At 51.7% G+C, this 22462-nt stretch overlaps 1 protein-coding gene across 1 annotated transcript in view; it reads left to right on the top strand.

Moving 5' to 3' along the window:
- EPHA8 (EPH receptor A8) overlaps positions 1-22462 on the top strand; it is a 45443-nt gene that overhangs the window by 5689 nt on the left and 17292 nt on the right. Inside the window, exons 2-3 of the mRNA XM_032201453.1 lie at positions 8073-8137; positions 16319-16982. Of these exons, the coding sequence (XP_032057344.1) occupies positions 8073-8137; positions 16319-16982 (729 nt within the window). The remainder of the gene's footprint in view (positions 1-8072; positions 8138-16318; positions 16983-22462) is intronic.

Below are 22462 nucleotides of genomic sequence, written 5' to 3'. Positions count from 1 at the left end.
TGCTGCAAATCTGGATTCTCACATTTAAAATACTGGGAGTCTTAACAGCGTCCACCTTGTGCTGCACAGGCAGTGATTGCTGGACAGAGGCAACCACAAATTTCGAGTCTGGTGAAAAATTCACCTCTATAATGAAGCCTGATACTGATGTCTTTCCTCAGATGTGGGATCTGTTGCATGAGGAAATTTTCCTCTACAAATTTTAGACTCTCACAACATTTCATGACGGGTGGCGTGAAACAGACAGACCGTCTGCTCAAACATTTTTAGTGTTCATATTTTTGTCCTGGAAAATGGTTAAATTTAGAAAGGTATTTTTAAAAGAACAAAGTAATTGACATTAAAGAAGTTAACTTGCTTAAATAAACTCATCAGTTTACAAACAGCTAAGCATGGTTTAGGGTAGCCAAGGAATGTGAAAGTAAATTTCCTCAGAGAAATCAGAGAAAAGCATCTGACAGCCTGAAATACTGCCATCTGAAAACTGTTCAAGTAATTCAGGTAAGTGAGCACGTTTGCAAAAAAAATTCACATTTTCTTCGTGAATCCTCCAGGGAAGATAAACCTCAAGTCTTTGTCAGGACTGCTGGGATGTAGGAGTCAGCGGGACGAGCAGGGTGTCTGCTTCAGGATGCTGCAGGATTTGTTCTGCTGATGGACTCGGGCTGAGTGTGCAGGGCCAAGTCCACTTGAGCGAGGGCATTCCTATTTACTTATTATTTTATTATTATTATTATTTTTTCAAAGTGCTGGAGCAGGGTTCTAGAGAGGCTGTGGCCAAAAATCTCCTTCCAGGAGACTTTGAATGCTTGACTGGACAAGACCCCGAGAAACCTGATCTGACTTTCAATGTGGCTCTGTCTGTCAGAGGGGGTGTAACACAGACCCCCACAGGGCTGAAAATCAAACCCCACAGCCCTTCCGCTATTCTGTGACTTCCAGATTGAAATTGCCCAGTTTCAAAAGCCCAGCCTTCCTGCCGAAAGGGGAGAGCAGGCTGTGTGTAAGGTCGGTCACTGGGCAGCGCGGGAAGCGGCTGCGTGACACTGCGGGAGTCCCCGTTTGGGGTAAGAAATGGGGACAGTGCAAAATCCCAAACAGGCAGGAGATGGCTTGTGGTGTACAGACAGAGTGCTGAGCTGCTCTTGGACAAGGAGCTGTTTTGTCCTAGCCAGCATAGGTGAGAGAAGAGAAGGGCAAGTCAGGACTGATGTGGGGACCTCAAAGGATCCAGCGACACAAACCCCTCTGGAAAAGCTCCCGTTTCCGTGAGCATCACATAGATTTTGACTACAGCAGGCTGAAAAGGTGTATAATTTTTGTATAATTTTTAAAGGTGCTCACGACACTTTATTACTGGTGGTTTGAGATGTCCAGCCTGTCCCTGAGCTGCTATCTCAGACTGCAGCCTGGTGAAAAGCCAGTGCAGATCCGTGACCTTCTAGCTCCTGGATTTGGGGACGCCGGTCAGGCCGAGATTCAAGATGCTGTCTTTAGAGGCCATTGTGTTTTTTTTTGGGGGGGGAGAGCTCTATAGGTGTGACTATAGGGCAAGGCCTTTTGCTTTACCGGGCGGTGGGGTGCCCAATGGGGCTGGACGGATTGATTTAGCAGGGTGCAGGCTTCCTTCTGCTGGCCGAGGGCCGTGCTCTCCGCCGTGCACTGAGCTGGGGACACTGCGGTGGAGGTGGCTCGCAGGAATCCCATGGCTAAGTCCAGATTTGGGGACTTGGGGCTTGCAGAGCCATCCCCGGGCTGTCTGCAGAGGATGCTGCGGGGACCCTCGAGCCGCAGCCGCTCTCCCAGCGCCTGCCCACTCCCAGCCATGCCACAGTCCCGCTCCTTCCCCTCTCTCATGTCGGGTGTTTCCATGGAGTCCTTTGCCTCCCTGACCTTTCTTACCCCCATCCCCAGAGCCTTTCCACCTCCTCCTCAGTCTTCTGCCCTGAATTACAACAAGTCCAGCCGCCCCTCAGGCCTGCGGCAGCTCCTTCCCCACCGGCACAGCTCCTGGGAGCAGGGAGGCACAAGCAGACGTGTGCCCCCCGCCTTGCACTGAGGCTCGGTGCTGGATCTGCCTCTCTACAGTCCATCCTCGGGCCCCACACCAGCCTGCATTTTCTAACATTTTTTAACATTTCTGGGTTATTTCTGCCCGGCTCTGGCTGTGCACCATGTACGCTGCTGCTGCACGGTGTGTGCCGTGAGGCTGGGATGCACGCTGCTGCCGCAGCGCCGGCGGTGCTTTAATTTGGGTTGCCTAAGCCAGCGTGCCCAATTAGCCCCGGTGTCCCACTGCACACGAGCATCAGGAGTCTCAAACCGAGTAAAAAATGCGATCATTTTATGTCTATATTTTCTCACCTATATTTTTGAGAGAGAACGTTTTTTTGTTGTTGTTGTTTTTTGATGTTTGATGTTTCTTTTTTTTTTTTTTTCTGGGAAAAAAAGCTGCCCTTGAATTTCAAGATTTTTAGCCTTGGAAATATTTTATTTTTAGTGTTTTATTTTGATTCTTTTTTATTATATATATATATATATTATTTCACGACATCTCAGTCCTACCACAGATTATGCGCTTGCACTGTGCATTATTTTACGTGATATCACGCAGGGTCTGGAAGGATCAGGTTGATCATTTTATTTTTAAAACCTGAGCTGTGGCTTTTTGTTAGCACTGATTGAACAAACAAGCTTTCTTCCTACATCAAAGTATTTCCTGCTCCTGGTATATTGAAAAGGGGTGACCCTCTGGGCTAGTCCTTATGGGCATTACCACTCCTGATGCAGTAAAAAAATTATATAAAATTAAATACAGGAAGTTCACAGCAATAATCCATAGGTCTGACGAGAAATCCTGAGATAAGAACTAGGGCACATCCAAAACCAGCACTGCTTTTTTGTAACAATAGTTTGAACATTTTTCTTTTATATATATATATATTATTTTTTTTTCAACCTGCTGCTGGCATTTCCAGAAATGTGGAAATCCTGTGTTCTTGATGGATTTGGTGACATCTTTTATATTTACCTAAATTTCCTCTCTGGGCAGTGGAGCCAGCGGGTTCCTGGTGTGAGCACCCTCGCTGCTGTGCCCTCCGTGCATGCAGCCTCGTGGACAAGCGGCTGCTTCACAAAACCCACCCGGGTCCGGCACAAAGCACTGCCCTGGTGCTACCTCCTGTGCCGGCCGGTGACTGCTGTGCTGGGAAGGGGGAGCCTGAAAGCGAAGCATCCCGTCCCATCTCCCCCCCGATGCACTGAGGAAGTAAGGCATGGTTTTTTGTCGTGCGGTTTTGCCCCCTCCCCTCCCAATTTTGGGAAGGTCACAGCTGGCTATTCAGCGGGCTGGTGGATTAATTGGTGGGATACAAATAGCTGACCCGTCCTGGCCCCACCTGCCCCTTCAAAGTCCTGTGCGAGATTATGGGAAATGAATGCCGCTGGCTCTTGTTCCCCTCCTGCCAGGGAGCCTCTCCCTGCCCCTTTCCCATAGCCCTGTGGCTCTCCCCGCTGAGGTTATTCTCCCCGCTGAGGTTATCCCTTCCTGCCTTGTGCCCCCACTGAGCAGGCTGTGGCTATGGGGTGGTGTGGGGCAGGGGGACCTGTGTGGGGCTGTGCAGGCTGAGCCCACCGGTCGTCGGGTGGCAGAGAGCAGGAGCAACTCACCGTGCTGCGAAGAGTTTAATTATCGATGCAAAAGGCGTTGTGGCGGGGAGGGGGGAAGAGCCTTGCTGTGAATCTTGGGAGGCCTTTGAAGTTGTGATGGAGAGGAACTGAAGCCCAAGGGAACGGGGCTGCTCCCACTGACCCTTCCTCCCCACGCCTGCGCTACAAAGCCTGCCGCCTGGGAGGGAGACGGTGGAGTAATTAGAGTGAGGGCTGGAGCGGGTTAACTATTAGCGAGGGAGCTCAGAGCCCTCTTTGGTCCCCCACTGATCTGTGGAGGCTGAGCCCCCAGCGTGCCACCCCCTCCCCGTGCCCTGATCACTCTGCGCACCCCCAGGCAGGCTGCGGGTCTCAGCCTCCGCTCATCAGCAGCTCCCCCAGTGCAGCTCTTGCACTGGGACTGCTGGGTGTACTGGGACATAACGCGTCCCTGCAGGAACTGTGGTCACCAGCCCAAACGCTGAGAAGGATTTCCGAGTGCTCCCTCTTTAAGCAGCGCAAGAGATGCAAAACAACCGAGGCAAAATGCACGTTCCCTGTGTGCTGGTCTCTGCCTCGGCTTCCTCGCTCATTTCAAGTGGCGGTTAGAATTTGGGAGATATGAATATGGATACAAATATGGATGCAGATATGTATGTAAATGAAATGATGGTATAAATATATATATATACACATACACATACATATACACGTATCTACTCTTTGACTCCTGCATAATTTGCATGTGTGGGGTTGTAATGTGCATTAATCACACAACATTACATGGCACAACTTTTCCAAGGAGCAAGTAGGGCTCCCCTGCACAAGGCTTCAGCTCCGGAGTCTAGTTTGCACTGGGGAAGCAACCTGCTTGCTCCTTAGGTGCTTCCATTTGAACGGGCAATCAGGCTTGACAGCTATTCCATCAGTGCGAGAATTCCCCCTGACACCTCCTGGTGTTTTGGCTCAATACGGCGAGTCAAAGCCAAGGCACAGAATAGTGAAAATCAAAATGGTGCTCAGGAAAAAAAAATGGAGCTTGCAGTTTGAGACTGATACGTGCAGACAGTCCATAACATCAAACAGAATTACCCAGCTGTAGGATAGAGGTCTCCCAAACCAGCACATTTTCTGAGAAATATCTAGTCTGAAAGGAGTCCTTTGTGGTGATCTTGCTTGTGCTCCTGCACCAAGGGTGAGCTGCTTCTGCAAGCAGGGAAGCGACACAAGCCGGGACGTCACCTGCTGGGTGCTGGTTGGGGCTCTTGTTGCTTGCAGGGCAGCGGGTTCCCTTTAGCAGGTCAACCTCCTGGGGCAAACCGGAGTGTGTGCTGTCCAGGCTCCTATGGGAAGGCAAAAGTGACACATTTATTTTGGTCTGGGGCCTTTCCCTGAATGGCCGGTTGGGATTTGGGAAGGAGCCCGCCAGGGGAGCTGCTAAAGGCTTTGCTTCTCTGCCTAGAATGCCTCTGCCAATTGAGCAAGCCATTCCCCTGGCACAAGCTCTGTAGTTTGGGCTGGAGCTCAGCGCCAGGAGGACCATGGCACAGCTCCCTGTGGTGCTCTGGGCAGGGACCACACTTCAAGTGTCAAAAGCAGTGTGCTGCGTTCCTGCTGTCATTATGTGTGAACTGTGGCATGTGGCAGCGACATGCTTGTCTAAGAGTTCACTTGCTCTTGTACCAGTGGAGTATTGACCTCCCCGTATCTGAGCATGGCATGCGACAGTGATGCTAGGTGGTTCTTCATGTGCACAGATACGTTTGCTTTACAGTAACTTAATGCAAGAGCTCCAGAACAGGGAGTGCATTTGTATTTGTGCAATGCCCACTGCAGTGGGTTTAATGTGTAGGACTCCTGTGCACTTGGCTGAACCACTTACCAAGGAATAAAAGCAATATTTATTTTATCCCTCTTCCTGCAAAGAGGCACAAGTAATCCACTCCACAGGAGCATGGCAGGGACTGCGTGCCCGTGTAGCTGTTTTTGCATCAAAGCACCTGAAAGGAGGCAGCTCCTTCCTGTGCGTGAGGCTGGGTGACAGCCAAACGACCCACACTATGGGACGGGGTGCTGCTAACCAGCTTCAGAAGTGACAGCAGGCAAGCCGGGTCTGCGTGGCTCTGTCCCAGAGCCTCAGGGCTCGCTAGCACCCACGCAGCGCCGCGCCGAGAAGCCTGGCGAGCATCCCTCCATGGCGGTGTGCTCTCCTGCTTGTGCAGGCTCCTGGCACTGCCTGGAGATCCCATTCTGCAGCGAGGCTCAGCCGTGCCCACCTCCGTGTGTCACGGCGTGGGAAAGGGGGTGCAGAGACCCCGGCGGGGAGCGGGGCTGCAAATGCGGCCAGCCCGCTGAGGGTCGCCGGCACCGTGCTCCAGCGCTGCGAGCGGGGAAACTCCGCGGCCCAGGCTCCCGCTGGGCGAATTACCCAGGGAAAATAGGCAGAAAATCTTCAGATTAACAATAACAAATAAAAATGGATTTGAGATCTCCGAGGTAATTACGCCGTGCTGAGGGCAAGGGGCCTCTCTAGCAGTTGGAGCAGCGCCTTGCAGCGAGCGGAGGGGCTCGGCCTGCTGTTGGGCCAATGAAGTCACACAAGAAACCCTGGAAATTCTTTCAAATTGTTCTGCTAACATTAATAAATGCCTCAAAAGCTCCTAATCTGCTCTGTCAGGAGCATGACGTCCGGGTGTTTCACAGCCAGCTCACGTCCCTGCTTCTTTCTCCCCCCTTTCCTTCCCTGCCTGGTAATAGTAAATGAAAGTGGCACCCGTTCCTCCAGCTGCTGGGGCCCGCTTCACACGGAGCTGGGGCTGGAGCTGCTGCCCCAATGTGCCCTGTCCCCCCACAACAGGCTGCCGAGACCATATTCCTTCCAGAGCCTGGGGTTCAGCTGAGCCACAGCCTGGCAGCCCCACCGAATGCCCTCAGGAGGATGGAGGGACAGCCAGGAGGAACATGGTGCCCAGGCTGGGCCTGGCCTTGCTGGGTGGCTGCAGGGCAGGGAGCTCTGGGGAAGCTGGAGGCACTGGTGGGCTCTGGAGCTGGTGGAGCTGGTGCTGGGGAAGGGACGGCAAGGCTCAGCTGTGGTCTGTACCCGCTGCACTCACTTTCAGGGGCTGGGGCACCTCACTGGCACCCGCTCTTGAGCCTCTGTCTCCTCTAGGTCTGCAGCCCACAGCTGGGGCCTTGTGTCCTTCACCAAGAGCTAAGCAAGGTCGTGGGTCTTGGAAGTACCCTGCATAGAACCAGAGAATGGTTTGGGTTGGAAGGGACCTTAAAGAACTTCTCGGCCCAAGAGAGATCACCAGATCTCTCCAGGGACTGCAAGAGCCCCTCTCCAGGGACTGTAGGCCCCCTCTATAAGGCCACTATAAGGTTTCTCCAGAGCCTTCTCTTCTCCAGGCTGAACATCTCCACCTCTCTCAGCCTCTCCTCATAGGAGAGTTGCTCCAGCCCTCTGGTCATCCTTCTGGCCCTCCTCTGGACCAGGTCTGACCAGGTGTATGAAGGGGCTGGAGCAGGCTCAGGGTGTTACAAGGCAGTGATGAAGTTTCCTTTGCCTGATACTGGAGAACCTGGGTGTTCACGGGGCTCACGGGTGGCAGACAGAGCAGATGGCGTTCAGGGGCAGAACACCCCATGCATGCAGCCAAGCCGTGGTGCCCCACTGTCCTCCCCCTGCCGACACCACATCGGTCTCAGTGGGAAGCTCCTGAACATGCTCAAAGTCATCTCCGAGTGTTCCCCTACTGAAACCATTTCCCTTGCCTTGTGTCTCCTCGTTACGCTGGGCTCCTGATGGCAGCAGGGCTTTTGAAGGGGTGGCTTTGATGGGCCTCCTCACGCAGTCCTTCCCCTGTGGTCCCCAGTGCAGTGTCAGCCGGGATTGCAGGGGGGTCCCTTTGTGCCGGAGGCAGGCACTGTGTGTGCAATTACAGTGGCTGCTGAAGCAAAAAACTTCAAACGAGTTCTGCCAGGAGGGAAATGAGACGAAAAAGCTCAGCAGAGCCACCAGTGGAGCAGTGTCACAATGAGAAAGGATGGCCCAGTTGTGTGGGCACTGGCCGAGGGTGGACCTGGTGGACAACCTGATTCTTGTCTTTTGTTTCTCCAGCTCCTCTCTGCTCTACAACCCCTTTAACCAGTTGTTTGCAGCCCCCTCTTCTCCAAAAGGGTACACCACTTTGTCGTACTGCTGGTACAGGTACAGCCCTAGCCCAGCAGCTCTGGGAACACCATTTGCTGATGAGCTGCAGCCAAGCAGGTCCCTGCCAGTAACAAGAAGGTGTCTCAGCCTCACAATGTGTGCAAGGCACAATCGGGGTGCAAGGACTGGCACGTTGTGGAGGTTTGGTTCCTTGCTTTAGGGGGTGGAGTGCAAGCTTTCTAATGCAGTGTTTTGTTCCTGTGTTTTCCAGTGAACTTGCTAGACACGTCAACGATCCCAGGGGACTGGGGCTGGCTGACTTATCCCTCACACGGGGTAAGTATGAAGTGGCTGTTGGCATGTGGGGGACAATAGGAGGATGGGTGACCGCTGACAGGGTGTATGGACCAGGTTGCCACCTGACCCTGAGCTCTAAGGAATTTTCTGCCCCTAGGAAACTCCAGAGTTGGGTTGCTCAGTGAGCACTCACGCTGAGAAGCCTCCTGTTCCTTGCTGTACTGGGGAAGCACCAGGAGGAACAGCCCCAAATGACTGGGAAGCTCTGAACAAGCTCTGATTTCTTATTGGGAATTGATATATAAAAGCATAGCCCCACAGCATGGCCAGGAGGAATGCTGAGCCAGTCACTTCATCCTAGGTGAAGCCAGCCTGCCATCTATGCTGGCTGGATCCTCCCCATAAATTCCCTTCGCTTGCATTTCCATGGCCAGATTTTCTACAGCAGCTTTCTTCAAATTGTAAATGTGAATTTGGGATGGAAGTGGCCTGGCTGTAAGGATTTTTTTTTTCTTTTTCTCATTGATTTAGTGAACAGAAGAAATTCCATAAATACACACAGGACCAACTGCAAGGCATAGCGTGGCTTACTGCATACACAAAATGTGCGAAGTCGGGGTGCCTTCCTAGCTTTTGCTGTTGCGTTGATTTTTCACATCCACTCTTTTTCATCCGCTCTCTGAACTAAATGGTGCTAATCTTTTCAATTCCGCCTCCTACAGAAATCTTCCCAGGCTTCTAATCATTTTCATTGATCTGTTGCTTGAGACTTTCAGTCCTTGTGCTGTCTGTTTGAGGAGGAGTGATCAGAACTGTGAGTTCATAATAATAACAATGATGAGATTTATATCAGACATTATCATATATGTAAATAAATTAAATCATTAACTCCGCTCTAATTTTAGCAGTTAGCTGTTGCAATTATGACTGTCTTGGAAACATAATAGATTCATAGATCTAGGGTCAGAGGGGACCATGGAGCTAACGTGATGTAATCTCCTGCATAAATACAGGCCTTTACACGTCAGTTAGCTCACATTTGAGAAAAGCCTAGCTTTTAGAAAATTTGTCCTTGATCCCAAATTGCCAGCGGTGGTAAATCCTCCACACCCCATAGTGAGTCCTTCCAACACGTTAAAAGGTCGCTGTTAAAAACCCACCGCTGTGGGGATTTGCTCAGCTTTGGTTGCCAGCCCCCGAATCCTGCTCTGCCTTTGTTTGGGTGGTGGAGCTGTTGTCCTCTGGGTGCTCACTCACAGGCTGGACTTGGCAAGGAATTTGCCTGAGCTGGCTGGCATAGGCCTCCTGGGGACGTGTGGGCATGTGGGAGTTTGTAACCGTAGGGTGCTGGGGCTGGCTTGCAGGGCAGTTGCTGCTATGCTGCTCACTCGCACTGCAGCAGATGCCCAGCAGCCCTTTAACAGCAAATCCCGAATGCTAACTCATATCTGAAGTCAGCATTTTGGTGATGTTTATTACGAACTAATAATACTGGATGCAAAAAAAAAAAATAGTCTTGTATAGTGCCTAAGCTTTTCTCTCCCATGGAATGCTGCATTAAAAAACACCAGTCTTAAACCACTTCTTGGCCATCTTGTGGTTTTGTGTCCTCCTACAAGTCCTAGGTGAGCCATGGGGTAACTCCACTCTTCACTTACCCCGTGCTTTTGCCCAATTCATGACCTTTTTGTGGAGACGATGAGCACATAGCTATGTGAAAACTGACCTGAACACCTTCTAGGAGTGTGCCTGGGTTTTGATTCTTGCACAAACAACTTTGCGTATTTTTTCCAGCTGGATGTTTTAATGGCTTCTCTGAACATTTGTCTGTCCCGGTTCTTTCTCCATGGGCCATTGCACTGCATCATCTTGAAAGAACATCTCATTCTTTTACCCTCCTGCTGGTCCTTCAGCTCCAGATGCTTTTTGGGTAGTAAATTCGCACTTGGAACCAGCTGCCATCACCACAGAAGGAGGCAGGATGGTTTACTGCTGTGGGGCACCCGCTGCCAGTGCCAATGATTTGTTTGCATCCTGAGGTGCCCTTGCAGCAGGGCTTGGGTTCAGGGGAGAGAGGCTGGGTGATTCGGGCTTGGTAGCTTGGCACCACCTGTGTCCAAGCCTGGCCTGATCTCTGCTCTGGGAAAGGGCTTGAGTTTGCTTGTCAGCACCTCAGGAGCAGCCCAGACTCACCTCTGGTGTCCCTGGGACTGTCCCCTGCCCACTGTGGTGTCCTGCACCTCTGGCAGCCCTGGGCTGTGATAGCTGGGCTGAGCCCAGCTGCTGGTCTGGTGTGGAGATGGTGAACTGCGAAGCCACGTTTTGCTTGGGGTCCCTTCTTCTTGCTGTCATGTCCTTAATTCAGTTACTCCTGCTGGAAAAGAGGTAGCAGTGCTCCCCCAGTGCTACCCTTCCTTGCTGGCTGTCCTGCTTGAGCTGGGTGCTTGAGTGTGCAGATTTCCTTGGGTTTAGGGATTTCCCTGCAGTGTCTCTGCTCTGTCCAGGGACAGAGAGACACCTGTCACAGCAACCTCCCACCAACGGGTGGCATTGCTGGCTCTGGCTCCCTGGCTGAAGGCGAACTTGCATTTGCTTTACGCACTTCTCCTTTCTCCTGCTCTGTGTGAGCCCTGTCACCACAGGGGTGGCAGTGGGGAGGTGAGTAACTCTGCCTGGGGGTTTGCTTGGCACTGAGCAGCACAGATCCCCAGTCCCACTCCTGACGGGCTTAAGAAGGGGTCCTGTGACAGCTAGCTCTATCCTTAATGTTTTACAGCTTGCTTTCCTGGCACCTGCAGGTCCTGCCATGCTTTTCTGGGGTTCCTGGACATGTCAGGAGAGGTTTCCTCTTCTGGACACAGAGATCCTGGTGCACAGCCAGCGCATGGTCCAAAGCGTCAGAAGTGCGTAACTGGAAACGTGCTGCAGTTAAACTTTACAGCGACAGCTTGTGAAGTCCCAATGTTTTCATCACATGTGTGAGCAAGATGAACCTACCTTACAGGAAGGATTTTCCTCTCCGGGTTGGCTGTGGCCAGCAGGGGCAGAAGAGCAGGGGGCTCGTAGCGCTGGGCACAGCTGAGGGTCAGCAGCGCTGCTGGCCCTGGGGAGTGTCAAGCCATCAGGGAGGCATGCACGGCCTGTTTTGACATTTTCTCTTGCCAGTTAATTGACTGAGGGGTAATTGGCTGTAATAGCTGCTCAGAGGTTTAATTGTGTCCCCCCTCACCTCTATGCCAAGACACGTGCAGTGAGCGGAAGGGTCACGGGGAGCATCCCCATCCTGCAGGCTGCGGCTCCTCTCAATTATGACTTCAAAGGGCTCCCAGGAGCTTTGCAGCCCACTCCGTCCCCAGAACAATTCCCTTTGCATTGAAAATCAGACTCTTATCGCTGCTGTCAAAGAGGCTGCCTCTGTCCCTTCTGTGCCTCTGCTTTGCCAGCTCTCTCCAGCAAAATGCCCCAGTGCCCCAGTGCCCTTCTTTCCCCTCTCCTTGCTTGGCACGTGACCCGCTGGATCAGAGGGAGCCTGATCGGCCCCTTTGCAAATTGCTTTTCTACTGACTAATTAAAATGCTGATGAGATAAGTCAACATATTATTAATAATTATTGTATCGTCTACTTTGATTTACAAAGTCAAACAGGAAATGATTTTGCTCAGACACAGGATATCTAAGGAGCTTGAATGATGCCTTGCAAAAGCTAATTATAGTGGAAGCACCTTGAGTGCCGGAGAAAGCCCCCCATACAGCCCCAACTTCCCTGCTGCCCCTTCCAGCACCCCCACAGCCTTTACTTAAATAACCAGCTGGGAGCACAGACAGCACATTTCTGCCTGTAGGATGGTCTCTCAGCAGTGTTTGCACATCATGGATGGGGATTTCATGCTGATGTAAGGCATTGCTCTGAACTCCCTGGGACTGAACTGTTTGAAAACTGTATACAGAAGGGGATGTTTCTGAAGGCGAGGCCTTGGTCTGTCTGCTAAAACGTCCAGGAAGAGAGCCTGACTCTGGTCCTGCAGCCAACAGCTAGTGTGTGGCTTGGACAGACAAGGCCTGACTGCCAGCTCTGTCACAGTGCTTGGAGCAGGGCGTCCCATTGCTCTGAGCTCACCTTGCTCACCAGGGCTTCAGTCCGAGCTGTGCTGTGTACATGCCATTTAGATCCCCATCCAGTGTCCTGGCTGCCTCCTAGGAGCACCAAAAGGTATTGGGGCTCTCCCATCTGCCTGGGACTAAATCTTCTGTCCTCTGTCCCTTTGGTGTCCTTGTATCATTTCCATGGGTTTCTTTTCCAATCCAGAGCCTCTCTGCCCAGTGGAATACCATCACGCTATAGCTGCGGCAAACCACATTTTCTTTAAAAAAGAAATGGGTAAGAATGGAACATTGGGAAATAAAGATTTAAACAAGTAATTGAGATAAAAGCTCATCTCCTGGTGCTTGTTCAGTAAATGTTGTGTTATTGTTAATTCCCCAGACGTTGGTCACTACCAGGAGTTAATCACCTGCAGTGAAGCTTAGGGTAGTTAGCTGCCAAACAAATCCCTCCTTAGCCATAGCAGTGAGTGATTTCATGGGATTATCTCCATTAACACCCCCCGTCTAATGATTTATAGCTGCAATAATGTCCTTCTCTTTTTTCTCTCCCTGTGACAGTAGTGCAAGGGACTCAGCAGCTCCTGGGGAACGCCACAGTTCAGTGCTTGCTCTTGGGACAAAGGGATGTCCTGCTGGCAGCTTTGCAATGTCAGGAAGACTCTGTGTCCCAGGGCCCTGGAGGCTTCGACCCTTGTCTCTTTCTGGATGAGGAGTGGGCACAGCTGGGGTGGCAAGAGGCTGAGCTCCTTCTCCCAGGGGATGCAGCCCCTCCTTGCATGCTTGTACCCCTCTGCTTCTTCTCCTCCTTCCCACTCTGCTTCACTGTAAAGGCCCTGGGAGACTTCTAAGACCTTGCTCAGCCACCCAGATATCTGGTGTTTGCATCTTTTGCCGTTCATAATCTGGCTTTTTTTTTTTTTTAAACATGCGTTGACTTTAATTTAAACTACTAGGCAGGCCCCTGAATACAGATGTAGTTGTGCTCCCCCCCCCCCCAGCACACACACACGCGTGTGCTCGCCACGTTAATTATGATGTCCTCATTTCCGTCTCGCTAGGGGATCTTATCGCAGTGATGGGGGCCGGGCTAAGCTTGGTTTAATAAAAGCTGCTTCAAACTGGCAGCCGAGAGCTGGAGGATGCCGGCGGGGTGGGAGGTCGGGAGCACACACAGGGTCCATGGCGTCACCAGCACCAGGCTGCTGCAGGCTGATGGAGACCCCTCGGCCTGGGAAGGAGCTTGCTATAAAAGCTGAAAAGGAAACCTCTTCAAGTCATGGGACTCCTGAAGTGGGTCTTTCCATCCCAAATCGCTAAGCCTGCCTGGCAGGTCCTGGCAGAGCTTGTGGGACTGGCATTGCCTTGCAGCCATATCTGGGCCCATGGCTTCCAGGCCTCCCTCCATGTTTCCACTAGGGGCAGAGCATTGCCATGTAGGCCTGGCCCTTCTCAGGCTGGGATCCCACGGTGCTGTGTATGACCCAAAGCACAAGCTGGCAGTCCAGACAATGCGAAAACAAGCACAACATTTGAAAGAGTGATGCTGCAGATGCAAAATCTCTGAGTTTTCAACCCTGGGGTGATGCTTGGAGATGGGCTCCATGCTCTCTGCTGGTGGTGAGGAAGGTTCCAGTTCCAGCAGCACCACATGAGACACCATGGTCACAAACACCATCTCCTTGGGCAGATTTGGAATAGAAGTGAATGGCTGATGGTGCTGGAGACCCCAAGACAAGACACAAACTGGACACCAAGGCATTTCAGTGCACACAGTAACCTCTTCTTACCCCCTTGTCAGGCACTGCTGGAGAGCCACGAGCCCCACTGGTTTTGCTGGTGCAATGTGGGGAGCATCCCCGCTGCTGCTCTCAGCAATGCCTGCGCCCCGTGCGCCTCCTCCCTTGTGCGGTTCTGCCTCATTTCCCCAGGGACTCGGCAGGGAAAAGACAGGAAACAGATGCTGTGTTAATTTGTGCTCAATTAATTGTGACAACGATCTCCACACCCTCCGCAGTGCCGCAGCGCATGGCAGGGCCGTGCGAGGATTGTTGTTCACAGGCACAGCTTGTGCCTCCAGCAGGGCCGAGCAGGTATCCTGGCCCCTTTCCGTGTTGTCTGCCTGTGTGCTGGGGTGCAGAACAGGTCCTGGGTGATCTACCAGCCAGGTTGTGCCTGAATGAACTCAGGCATTTCTGAAATTCAGGAGATGAATTTTTTAAAAGAACCAGAAATCCTTTTTTTTTTTTTTCTCCTGGCAGTGGCTTGACTTTCGCATCCTTTGCCAGCATACTCCCCTCTGAACAAGTTTTTGTTGAGGTCTGCACCTGGTACTGCTGCCTTTTTCAGGCTGCTTTGAGCTCGTTAGGAGTGAGAAGTGGAGTTTTCTCCTAGAGGTGAGATGCTGGGGGAGTTTTGAAGATGTACATCAGTGAAACAACTGCTCTGATCACCCCAGCACTAGCAGAAGTCACCAGAAGGCCTCCTCCATTGGAAGCACAGGTCAAGGGGGTTAAATGAGGAAGGCATTCCCTATATGAGAAGGGAGAAGGAAGAAGTGTCTTACAGATATTTTTGATAAGTCTTTTCAATGCCTCTTGCACTCTGTAGGTGTGAGTCCCCCCTGCCCCCATGTCCCTGCAGTGCTGGTGGCCATGTAGCAAGGCTGTCATGGCAGATCCGCATCCTCACCTGCTCTTGCACACACCAGGGTGAAGTCTTCAGGCTTACCCGCTCTGTGCTGAGGATCAAGCTCCTTAGTTCTTAGCTGCTGCTGATTTTGCATCTGTCATGAGCCTCAGGTCACCACTTGCATGACAAAACACCATTTTTGCTACAAGCCCAGGGCTTTATTTTAATGTACTTGCACTGGTGCTTGAAAGATTTGTTTTCCTGATCTGTGCCCTGCTGCTGGAGCTTTGCTTGTTTCCCAGGGTCCAAAAATCTCTGCTCTTTTTTTCATTCTACTTCCTTCTTCTCCCATAAGAAGAATTGAGAGGTCCTGGACTGCTCCATGGGGGATGTGATGGGGTTGCCAGCTTGGGAGAGGGACATGGGCTGAACAGGTAGTGCAAAGCCCCCAGAGAATGGAAGGGCTGTGGGTCCTGGTGAGGGTTTGGTAGGGGTGGAGAGGAAGAACTGTGGGGCAAGAGCAAGCCCCTAGAAATGTCTGATAGCCCTCAACACCTAAGTTCAGGCATCTCCCTTGACTACAGAGCTCATCTGTATCCAAAATCTCAGTGCTTCTTTTCACGTCTTGTCAATCAAAACTGCTTAACATCCCTTCCTGGGTCACACAAATGTCCCTGTCCTCTCCTCACTCACCCAGTGACTCCCCAGACCCTCCTTCCATCACAGTCCTGCTTGCTGCAATCTGCTGTTCCCCAACATCTCCCCAGACTCTCCCTACTGCTGCTGAATGTAACTCCAGAGCTGTCAAGTTGTAAGCCCCTGGGTTCCCAGAGCGTGCCCCGATCTGGCCTCTCAGCTGGTCTGAGCACTGTGGGCTTACCCTGAAGGCTCCTGCTGACCCTGCCTTGCCTGGTAGCAGCATTGCTCTGAGCCCCATGGACCTCTGTTTCTTGTTGGAAGTCCTGTGTTTGCTGCATGTTTCTCCTTCACCCTTCAGCAGGCACCCCAACCCTCATTCTCCACCAGGAAACCTGTTCATTTCGCTTATTATGCATGGAGATCGCATATCAGAGGAGACCAAGGAGAGCACCACACAGGTACCTTTCTGCTCCTCCTGCAAGCATCGAGTTCCACACCAGGAAAGAGGACTTCAGGCATGGCCTGGAGGACTAACAGCCCAGATGCCTTCACCAAAACCACATTACTCTTGTTTTCTGCCATCAGATCACCCTTGTGCAAGCATTCCTTTCTGCAAACACAGGTGCAATTCACCCAGCTCTGTGTCAGATTGGGCTCTACTGCCCAAGCTGGCACATTCATAGTCTGTTCATCCTCATTTTCCTTTAGCTTATGATGGCAACCATCTCGTACCCAGATGCATCAACAAGGGCAGAGGGAGTTTGTCAGGGTGGATGATGGCACAGACTCCTGCATGCCCCATGCCCACCAGGATTGTGTGGAATGACCTGTTTTCTCTCTGTCTCGCAGTGGGATTCGATCAATGAGATGGATGAGTTTTTCAGCCCTATCCACACCTACCAGGTCTGTAATGTCATGACCCCCAACCAGAACAACTGGCTACGGACCAACTGGGTTCAACGGGACGGTGCGCGGCGGGTCTATGCGGAGATTAAATTCACGCTGCGGGACTGTAACAGCATGCCAGGTGTTCTGGGCACCTGCAAGGAGACTTTCAACCTCTACTACCTGGAGTCTGACCGTGACCTGGGCACCAGCACCCGGGAGAGCCAGTTTTTGAAGATTGACACCATTGCAGCTGATGAGAGCTTCACCAACGTAGACCTGGGTGTGAGGCGCCTGAAACTGAACACGGAGGTGCGGGGCGTGGGGCCCTTGAGCAAGAGGGGGTTCTACTTGGCCTTCCAGGACATAGGCGCTTGCATCGCCATCGTTTCAGTGCGGGTGTACTACAAGAAGTGCCCGGCGATGGTGAGGAATTTGGCGTCCTTCTCCGAGGCCGTGACTGGGGCAGACTCGTCCTCCTTGGTGGAAGTGCGAGGAGAGTGCGTAGGCCACTCGGAGGAGAGGGACACCCCCAAAATGTACTGCAGTGCAGAAGGAGAATGGTTGGTGCCCATTGGGAAGTGCGTGTGCAGTGCTGGCTACGAGGAGCAGCGGGATGCCTGCATGGGTGAGTCCCAAATCCTGCCAGCGGTGCCTGCAAGGAGAGGGGTGGCTGCGAGGAGCTCTTGGCTTCTTTGGGCAAAGGGCTGAGGGCAGAGGCCCGCTTATAAAAAATGCAAAGACAGCCTCCTTGGGGGCCAAGAGCTGCCCAAGCCTTCTCTGGCCTCCTTGGTGCTTATCTAAAGGGTTGTGGCAAGCTGCTGGGGAGCTCCTGTGAGCCTGGCAGTGACAGTTCTTGGTGCACAGGGCACGGCTTTGGGACAGGGGCTGGCTTTGGGATGGGGGCTGGCTTCGGGACAGGGGCTGCCCTGGCTGCAGGGAGGCATCTTCCCTACCAGAGGTCCCGGCCCTGTGCCCCCAGCAGCTGTGTGCTGAGACGAATCCTGGCACACTCCCACGAAGCACACTTCTGGCCTCTTCGAAGTGCACCATTGCTCACCTCCTTCTGGCAGGCAGTTTGGAAGAGAGAAAAGCAAAAAAAGAAAGGCACAGAACTGTGCAAAACAAGGTTATCGCGTCCATCCATCACCCCTCCCCAGGGCTGCCGCAGAGCCCTGCTGTCTGGGGGTGCGGGGAGCCTCCCCCGGGGTCCTCTGTGCTGCAGGGCAGGCTGCAGGCTGCCGACTGTACAAACTGTGATAAGGACACGGGGTGACCACAGCAGCCGAGCACCAGGAGCCGCTGCTGGCAAGGGGCTGTGTGTGTACAGAGCTCGGCGCACGGGGCTCCCAGCGAGAGCCCTCCGCACGGCTTTGTTTGCTCTCGGTTTCTTCATCAGAGGTGTTTAGGGGAGCAGTGCTCTGCCTCTGTAAATAAGAGCGTGGGTCCTTTGTTTGAGTTTCGTGGAAGCGTTAAGCGAAGCGCTTGTCTTAGGGAGGCTTGATGCAAGGTTAGGACGTCCGACGCTGGGCTGGAAGAGATCCAAGTGCTGCTGGGACCAGCGCTGGCTCTGGAGAGTCCCCAGCTATGTAGAGCGATAAAGGTGGGCAGAATAAATGCTTCAATCCAAAATTTCTCCTCTCTGTGACCACTGATCTGAAAGTCATCCCAAAACAGGTCTGATCAGAATATGTCTTCCTCTAGAGTGGGTGTGAAGAGTGCGTAGGACCAGGCATGTGCCAGCATGGAAAGGGCATTAGCATGAGCTGCCTGGATGGCAGGGTCCCAGCTCCACCACTGCAAGGAGCTGTGAATTTTGGTCCCAAAGGACCAAATGCCCTCCACATGCTCCCCCTCCGGCAGTCCTATACAGCAGACTGCTCCAGGAGATCACCACCCAAAGCCCGGAGGCTGGGAGCAGAGGGAAGCCCCAGGGGCTGCACTGTGCTCGGTCTGCCTCGCTTTTCTGTGTTTCCCAGGACACGATTTTCTTTCTGCTGGAGAGCAGAGCTGTGGGAGAGCTCTTTCTCTGCCCTCCTGCCCTTTTCTGATGGCTGCCAGGCTTGTGGGATCACCCCTGATCCATTTCAGAGGGCCAGGGAGGAAGAGTGGTGCAACCTTCCGTGGTGGTGGATGCAGTGGGCACAAGCAGAGGCTGGTCCTTGTACAAAAAAATGCACTCAGACTCATGCTGCTCAAGCAGCAATGCTCCTGGGTGAAGCACGCCAGGCCTCGTGGAGTAAGAAACAGGACAAAAGTGTCTCTGGCCTTTCCCTGACCTCACCATCATCTCTTCTCCTGCTTTCCCTGTCCCATTTATCCTCAGCAGCCCCTGGCACAGGGAGTGTGATGGGCCAGCATCAGGTGAGCAGGGGCAGAACCTCCTTCCTAGCATCTCCTTTGCTGGGCGGCTCTGGAGCAAGAGTATCGATATATATTTACACATGATAGCAAACAGATGCAAATCTCTGATCCTAACTTCTCATGCTTGATTGGGGCAGAGTTCATTTTTCATGGTGAAAAGTGCCTTTCTGGTATGATTTATAACCCAAGAGGATCTGGAGGAGTTGGAAATTAGCCGTTTTAATTGTCAGGCGAACAAAAGCAGGATTCCAGTGGCTGTCGTCCCCAGTAATTTTTCATTTTCCGTCACTGGGATGAGATGATATAAATCACTCCTTGTGGCCCTAATAATCTTTCTATAAATATCAAGGAAATTCATTTTTTGCTTGGGGGAAAAATTAAAGAGTAGATACTTTGCCTTTATGGTAGTGTTTAAAATGTGATTCCAAATTAATTTCCTTTTGCCTTTCACAGCCAGATGCCTTATTTGTCAAAGCTAAAGATGTTTGAACAGTGGAGGTTGCTCCCCCTCCTTTTTAACATTCATTTTTCTAAGGACCTGCCAGAGTGATGGAAGACAGCTCAGGAAACCAGATCATGGCCAGAGCTGTTCGCAGCCCTTTACAGGAGACAGAAGGCTGTGCCACAGAGCTGGGAAGGACGGGGTGAAGATGAGCGTGGTGGAGGATGCACAGGAATCAGCAAACTTCCCTGCCTCTCATCTTCTTTCTCTAGGTTGTCACCTTGGATTGCCCCTTTCTTTGCCTTGATGTGTGGTGGCTGGGATCTCCGACCCTTTGTATTTACCCAGTTTCCAGCCCAGCCTTTCTTGGGCTTTGCCAGCTCCTCAGACACTTGGCTTCCAGTCCCACAGCATCTTCTGCCATGGCCACCCCAAGGATCAAACCCCTCCAAGTCTTCCTCCCACAGCACCACAGCCCTGCCACACACTTTCTTTCCCCCTCCGGTTTCAAAGCTCCAAAAGACTTTGTCCCTTCCACCCGTCGTTGTCCACAGGCAGCTCCTTGAAATGTCTCAGTTCACAGCAAGGCACGGCAGTGTCTCATACACACAGCAAACAGCAACTTCTGTGCCTAGATAGCAGAATAAATAATAGCCTAAGTGAAAAGGGCCTGAGCTATTTACCAGGTAAGAAGACAATTAGAATAATTCACTGTATTTATCCACAGCTGCTGTACAGAGCAAACAGAGACACATCTCAATAAGGTCAGTGCAATCAGTGAAATGAGAAAAGGGAGCAAGCACTTTCACACTGGCTCTGCTACTCTGGGAGGGAAGAAACCCATCTCCTCAAAGTGCTGTGTGGCTGAGAGCCAGGACACATGCACCTCATCCTTTGGATGGATGGGGACGAGGAGAGGAACCCTCAAGAGTCCCAGAGGCAGGTGTGCATCTTTGTGGTATGACCACGGGTTTTGGAGCTGTTCAGACACTTTTATTTAAAATCCGGGTCCGGGCATCTTAGCCTCAGGGTGTCCTGATTGCTCTGACTCCTCGCCCTCTGTGGTGCTCAGGGCCTTCATCTGACTGCTGCCTTTGGCTGGGAAACACTAATGAGGGAGCAACAATTATCATCTGCTGCTCTGTCAGCCCATTTGTACACCAGGACTGCCAGAACTGTGCAGGAGCAGCTACTGAGTGGGGCTCTGATGTGTGTAGCTGAATCAGTCTCTGGTCTTGGGGTAGACTTCATCCAGCTCTGCTTGAGCTGAAAAGATGCAGCCTGTGTGCTCCAGGCAAGGGGATGAGAGGGAGACTGTCACTGCTGGGTCTCTGACACCTCCAGTACCCCAACTGAAGAAGAGATGGGGATGCGAGAAGGGTAGTTGTCCCCTCGTGGACAAACCTCTCTGCTGCTGGGATCTTTTCTGCCTCTTGTAGCACATGTCCAGTGGAGATGGATCTAGAGAGTCTTGTTAACAATCTGGAAGCCACTTAATTTTTCCAGTTGGTGGAATTCATGCTGACGAACCAATCAGCAAATTTAATGTACCTTAAACCTTTCTTGTGGGCAACTTTAATCGAGCAAGTAAAGCACCACAGCATTGCTAATTAAGAGGAGAAAATACCCAGCTTGGTGATTGTGTTCTCGTGAATACAGCTTTGCGTCCATGGACTCTTAGGAAGGAAGTCAGCATGGAGGAGGCATCACCCTGCCCAGCACCCTGCCCAGAGGGGGAGCAGACTCTTTCTCCCTTTCTGACTCAGAGATACGCTGTGTGGCTGAGCCCCAGGCTTCTCTTTGCTTTCTCCAGCAGTGATTTTTTTTCCTGCCCATGTAAGAGCATCACACAGCAACCTCCAGCTCCTTCTGTCATGTCTTTGTGTGAAGCAGCCACCACAGGCTGCTCTGTTGGAAACAGAGCGCTGGTGTTGCTGGGCTGACTCCGAGCAAAACTCTGTTTTCCTGGCTCTGCACTGCATGAGGCCCCCAAAAGTGTGCGTGGGGGTCACGCGTGCCTCTGTCAGTCAGCAGAGATCAAACCTGGGATGTCAGGGTTCCTGTTATCAGGCGGTTTTGCACTGGACCACATACATACCATACACCATGGTGAGAGATAAATGCGTGTCAAAAACACCCTGTAACTGCAGCTCCAGACAAACATATTCAAATACGTTTCATGTTTTTTTGAAAGTCAGCGCGGATTTCAAGGAGACTTCCCCTGCAAGTCCCAGCCCAGGGTTGCCAGCTCTGAGCTGCAGGCTCCGTGGCTGTGTTGCACTTCGCTGATGCCTGCTCAGTCTCCTGTGCCTGCTGGCAGATTATCAGGCTGTTGTACCTGGAGTTAGCTGCACCACTGCCCTGGGTGCCTACCTCAGGGGGCTTCTGCTGTGAGCGATCCAAAATACTCTTTTCAAGCAGGAGCAGTGGCGGTTTGAAGACATGCTATGAGAGTTATGCAAACATCCTTTCAGCGATGCCAGGCAGGAAAATCAAAGGAACTTAGTGATTCACAGCATTTGTATTGTTGGTTTGTAAGCCAGTCAGCTGCTTTGTTAAAAATACAGGCAATGGCATATGGTAAGATTATCACCTTCTGTTTATCCCATGCAAAGACCCATCTATTTAATAAAGCAATAATATTTTTTTTTTAAAAGGTAGCTTGTTTTCCAAACCATTTAAGTAAGGTAGGACTGTTTGGATTCCAGGTATCAGTTTTCATATGGGAACAGACTGCAAAGAAGTGTCAGAGCTACAAATTGCTTGCAAGATTTGGGCTGGCCATTAGGAAAAACTTCTTCCTCCGGTGGATTATGCCCTAGGACAGGTCACTGGAGAGGTGGCAGGATCTCCATCCTTGGTAATTTCCAAGATTAATATATAGAAAAAGCCAAGGCCACTCTGGTGTATTTTTGGGGATAATCCGAACACTCTCAGGTCACTCACCCAGGCACTTTTGGCCCCTTCCACAAGTGCTGATGGGTCCTTGTGTTCACACTTGTCTTGTACCAGGACTTCCAGTTTATATGCTCAGACCTGGCTTCTAATGACTTGTTTGGACACCAGATCCACCGGGTCATCTAGCATGGCTAATTCAGCCCAGCAAGCACGTTGGAGAAAGCAGGGTGTAGGACAAGGTGGGCTTAGCATCTCCTCCAGCACCTTTGCTCACTCCTCTAAAACTCAAGCAACTTACTGGGAAGACTGCCCAAAAACAGAAGCCTTTTTTTTTTTTTTTTTTCCATTTTTTTTTCTTTTTTTTTTTTTTCTTCTTCCCTGGAAGAATTGAGAAGGATGGAGAT

This window comes from Aythya fuligula, chromosome 21 (genome assembly GCF_009819795.1).
Source record: "Aythya fuligula isolate bAytFul2 chromosome 21, bAytFul2.pri, whole genome shotgun sequence".
NCBI classification, from domain to species: Eukaryota; Metazoa; Chordata; class Aves; order Anseriformes; family Anatidae; genus Aythya; species Aythya fuligula.
The sequence above is the reverse complement of the archived record's forward strand: the minus strand, read 5'-3'. Positions and strand labels throughout refer to the sequence as shown.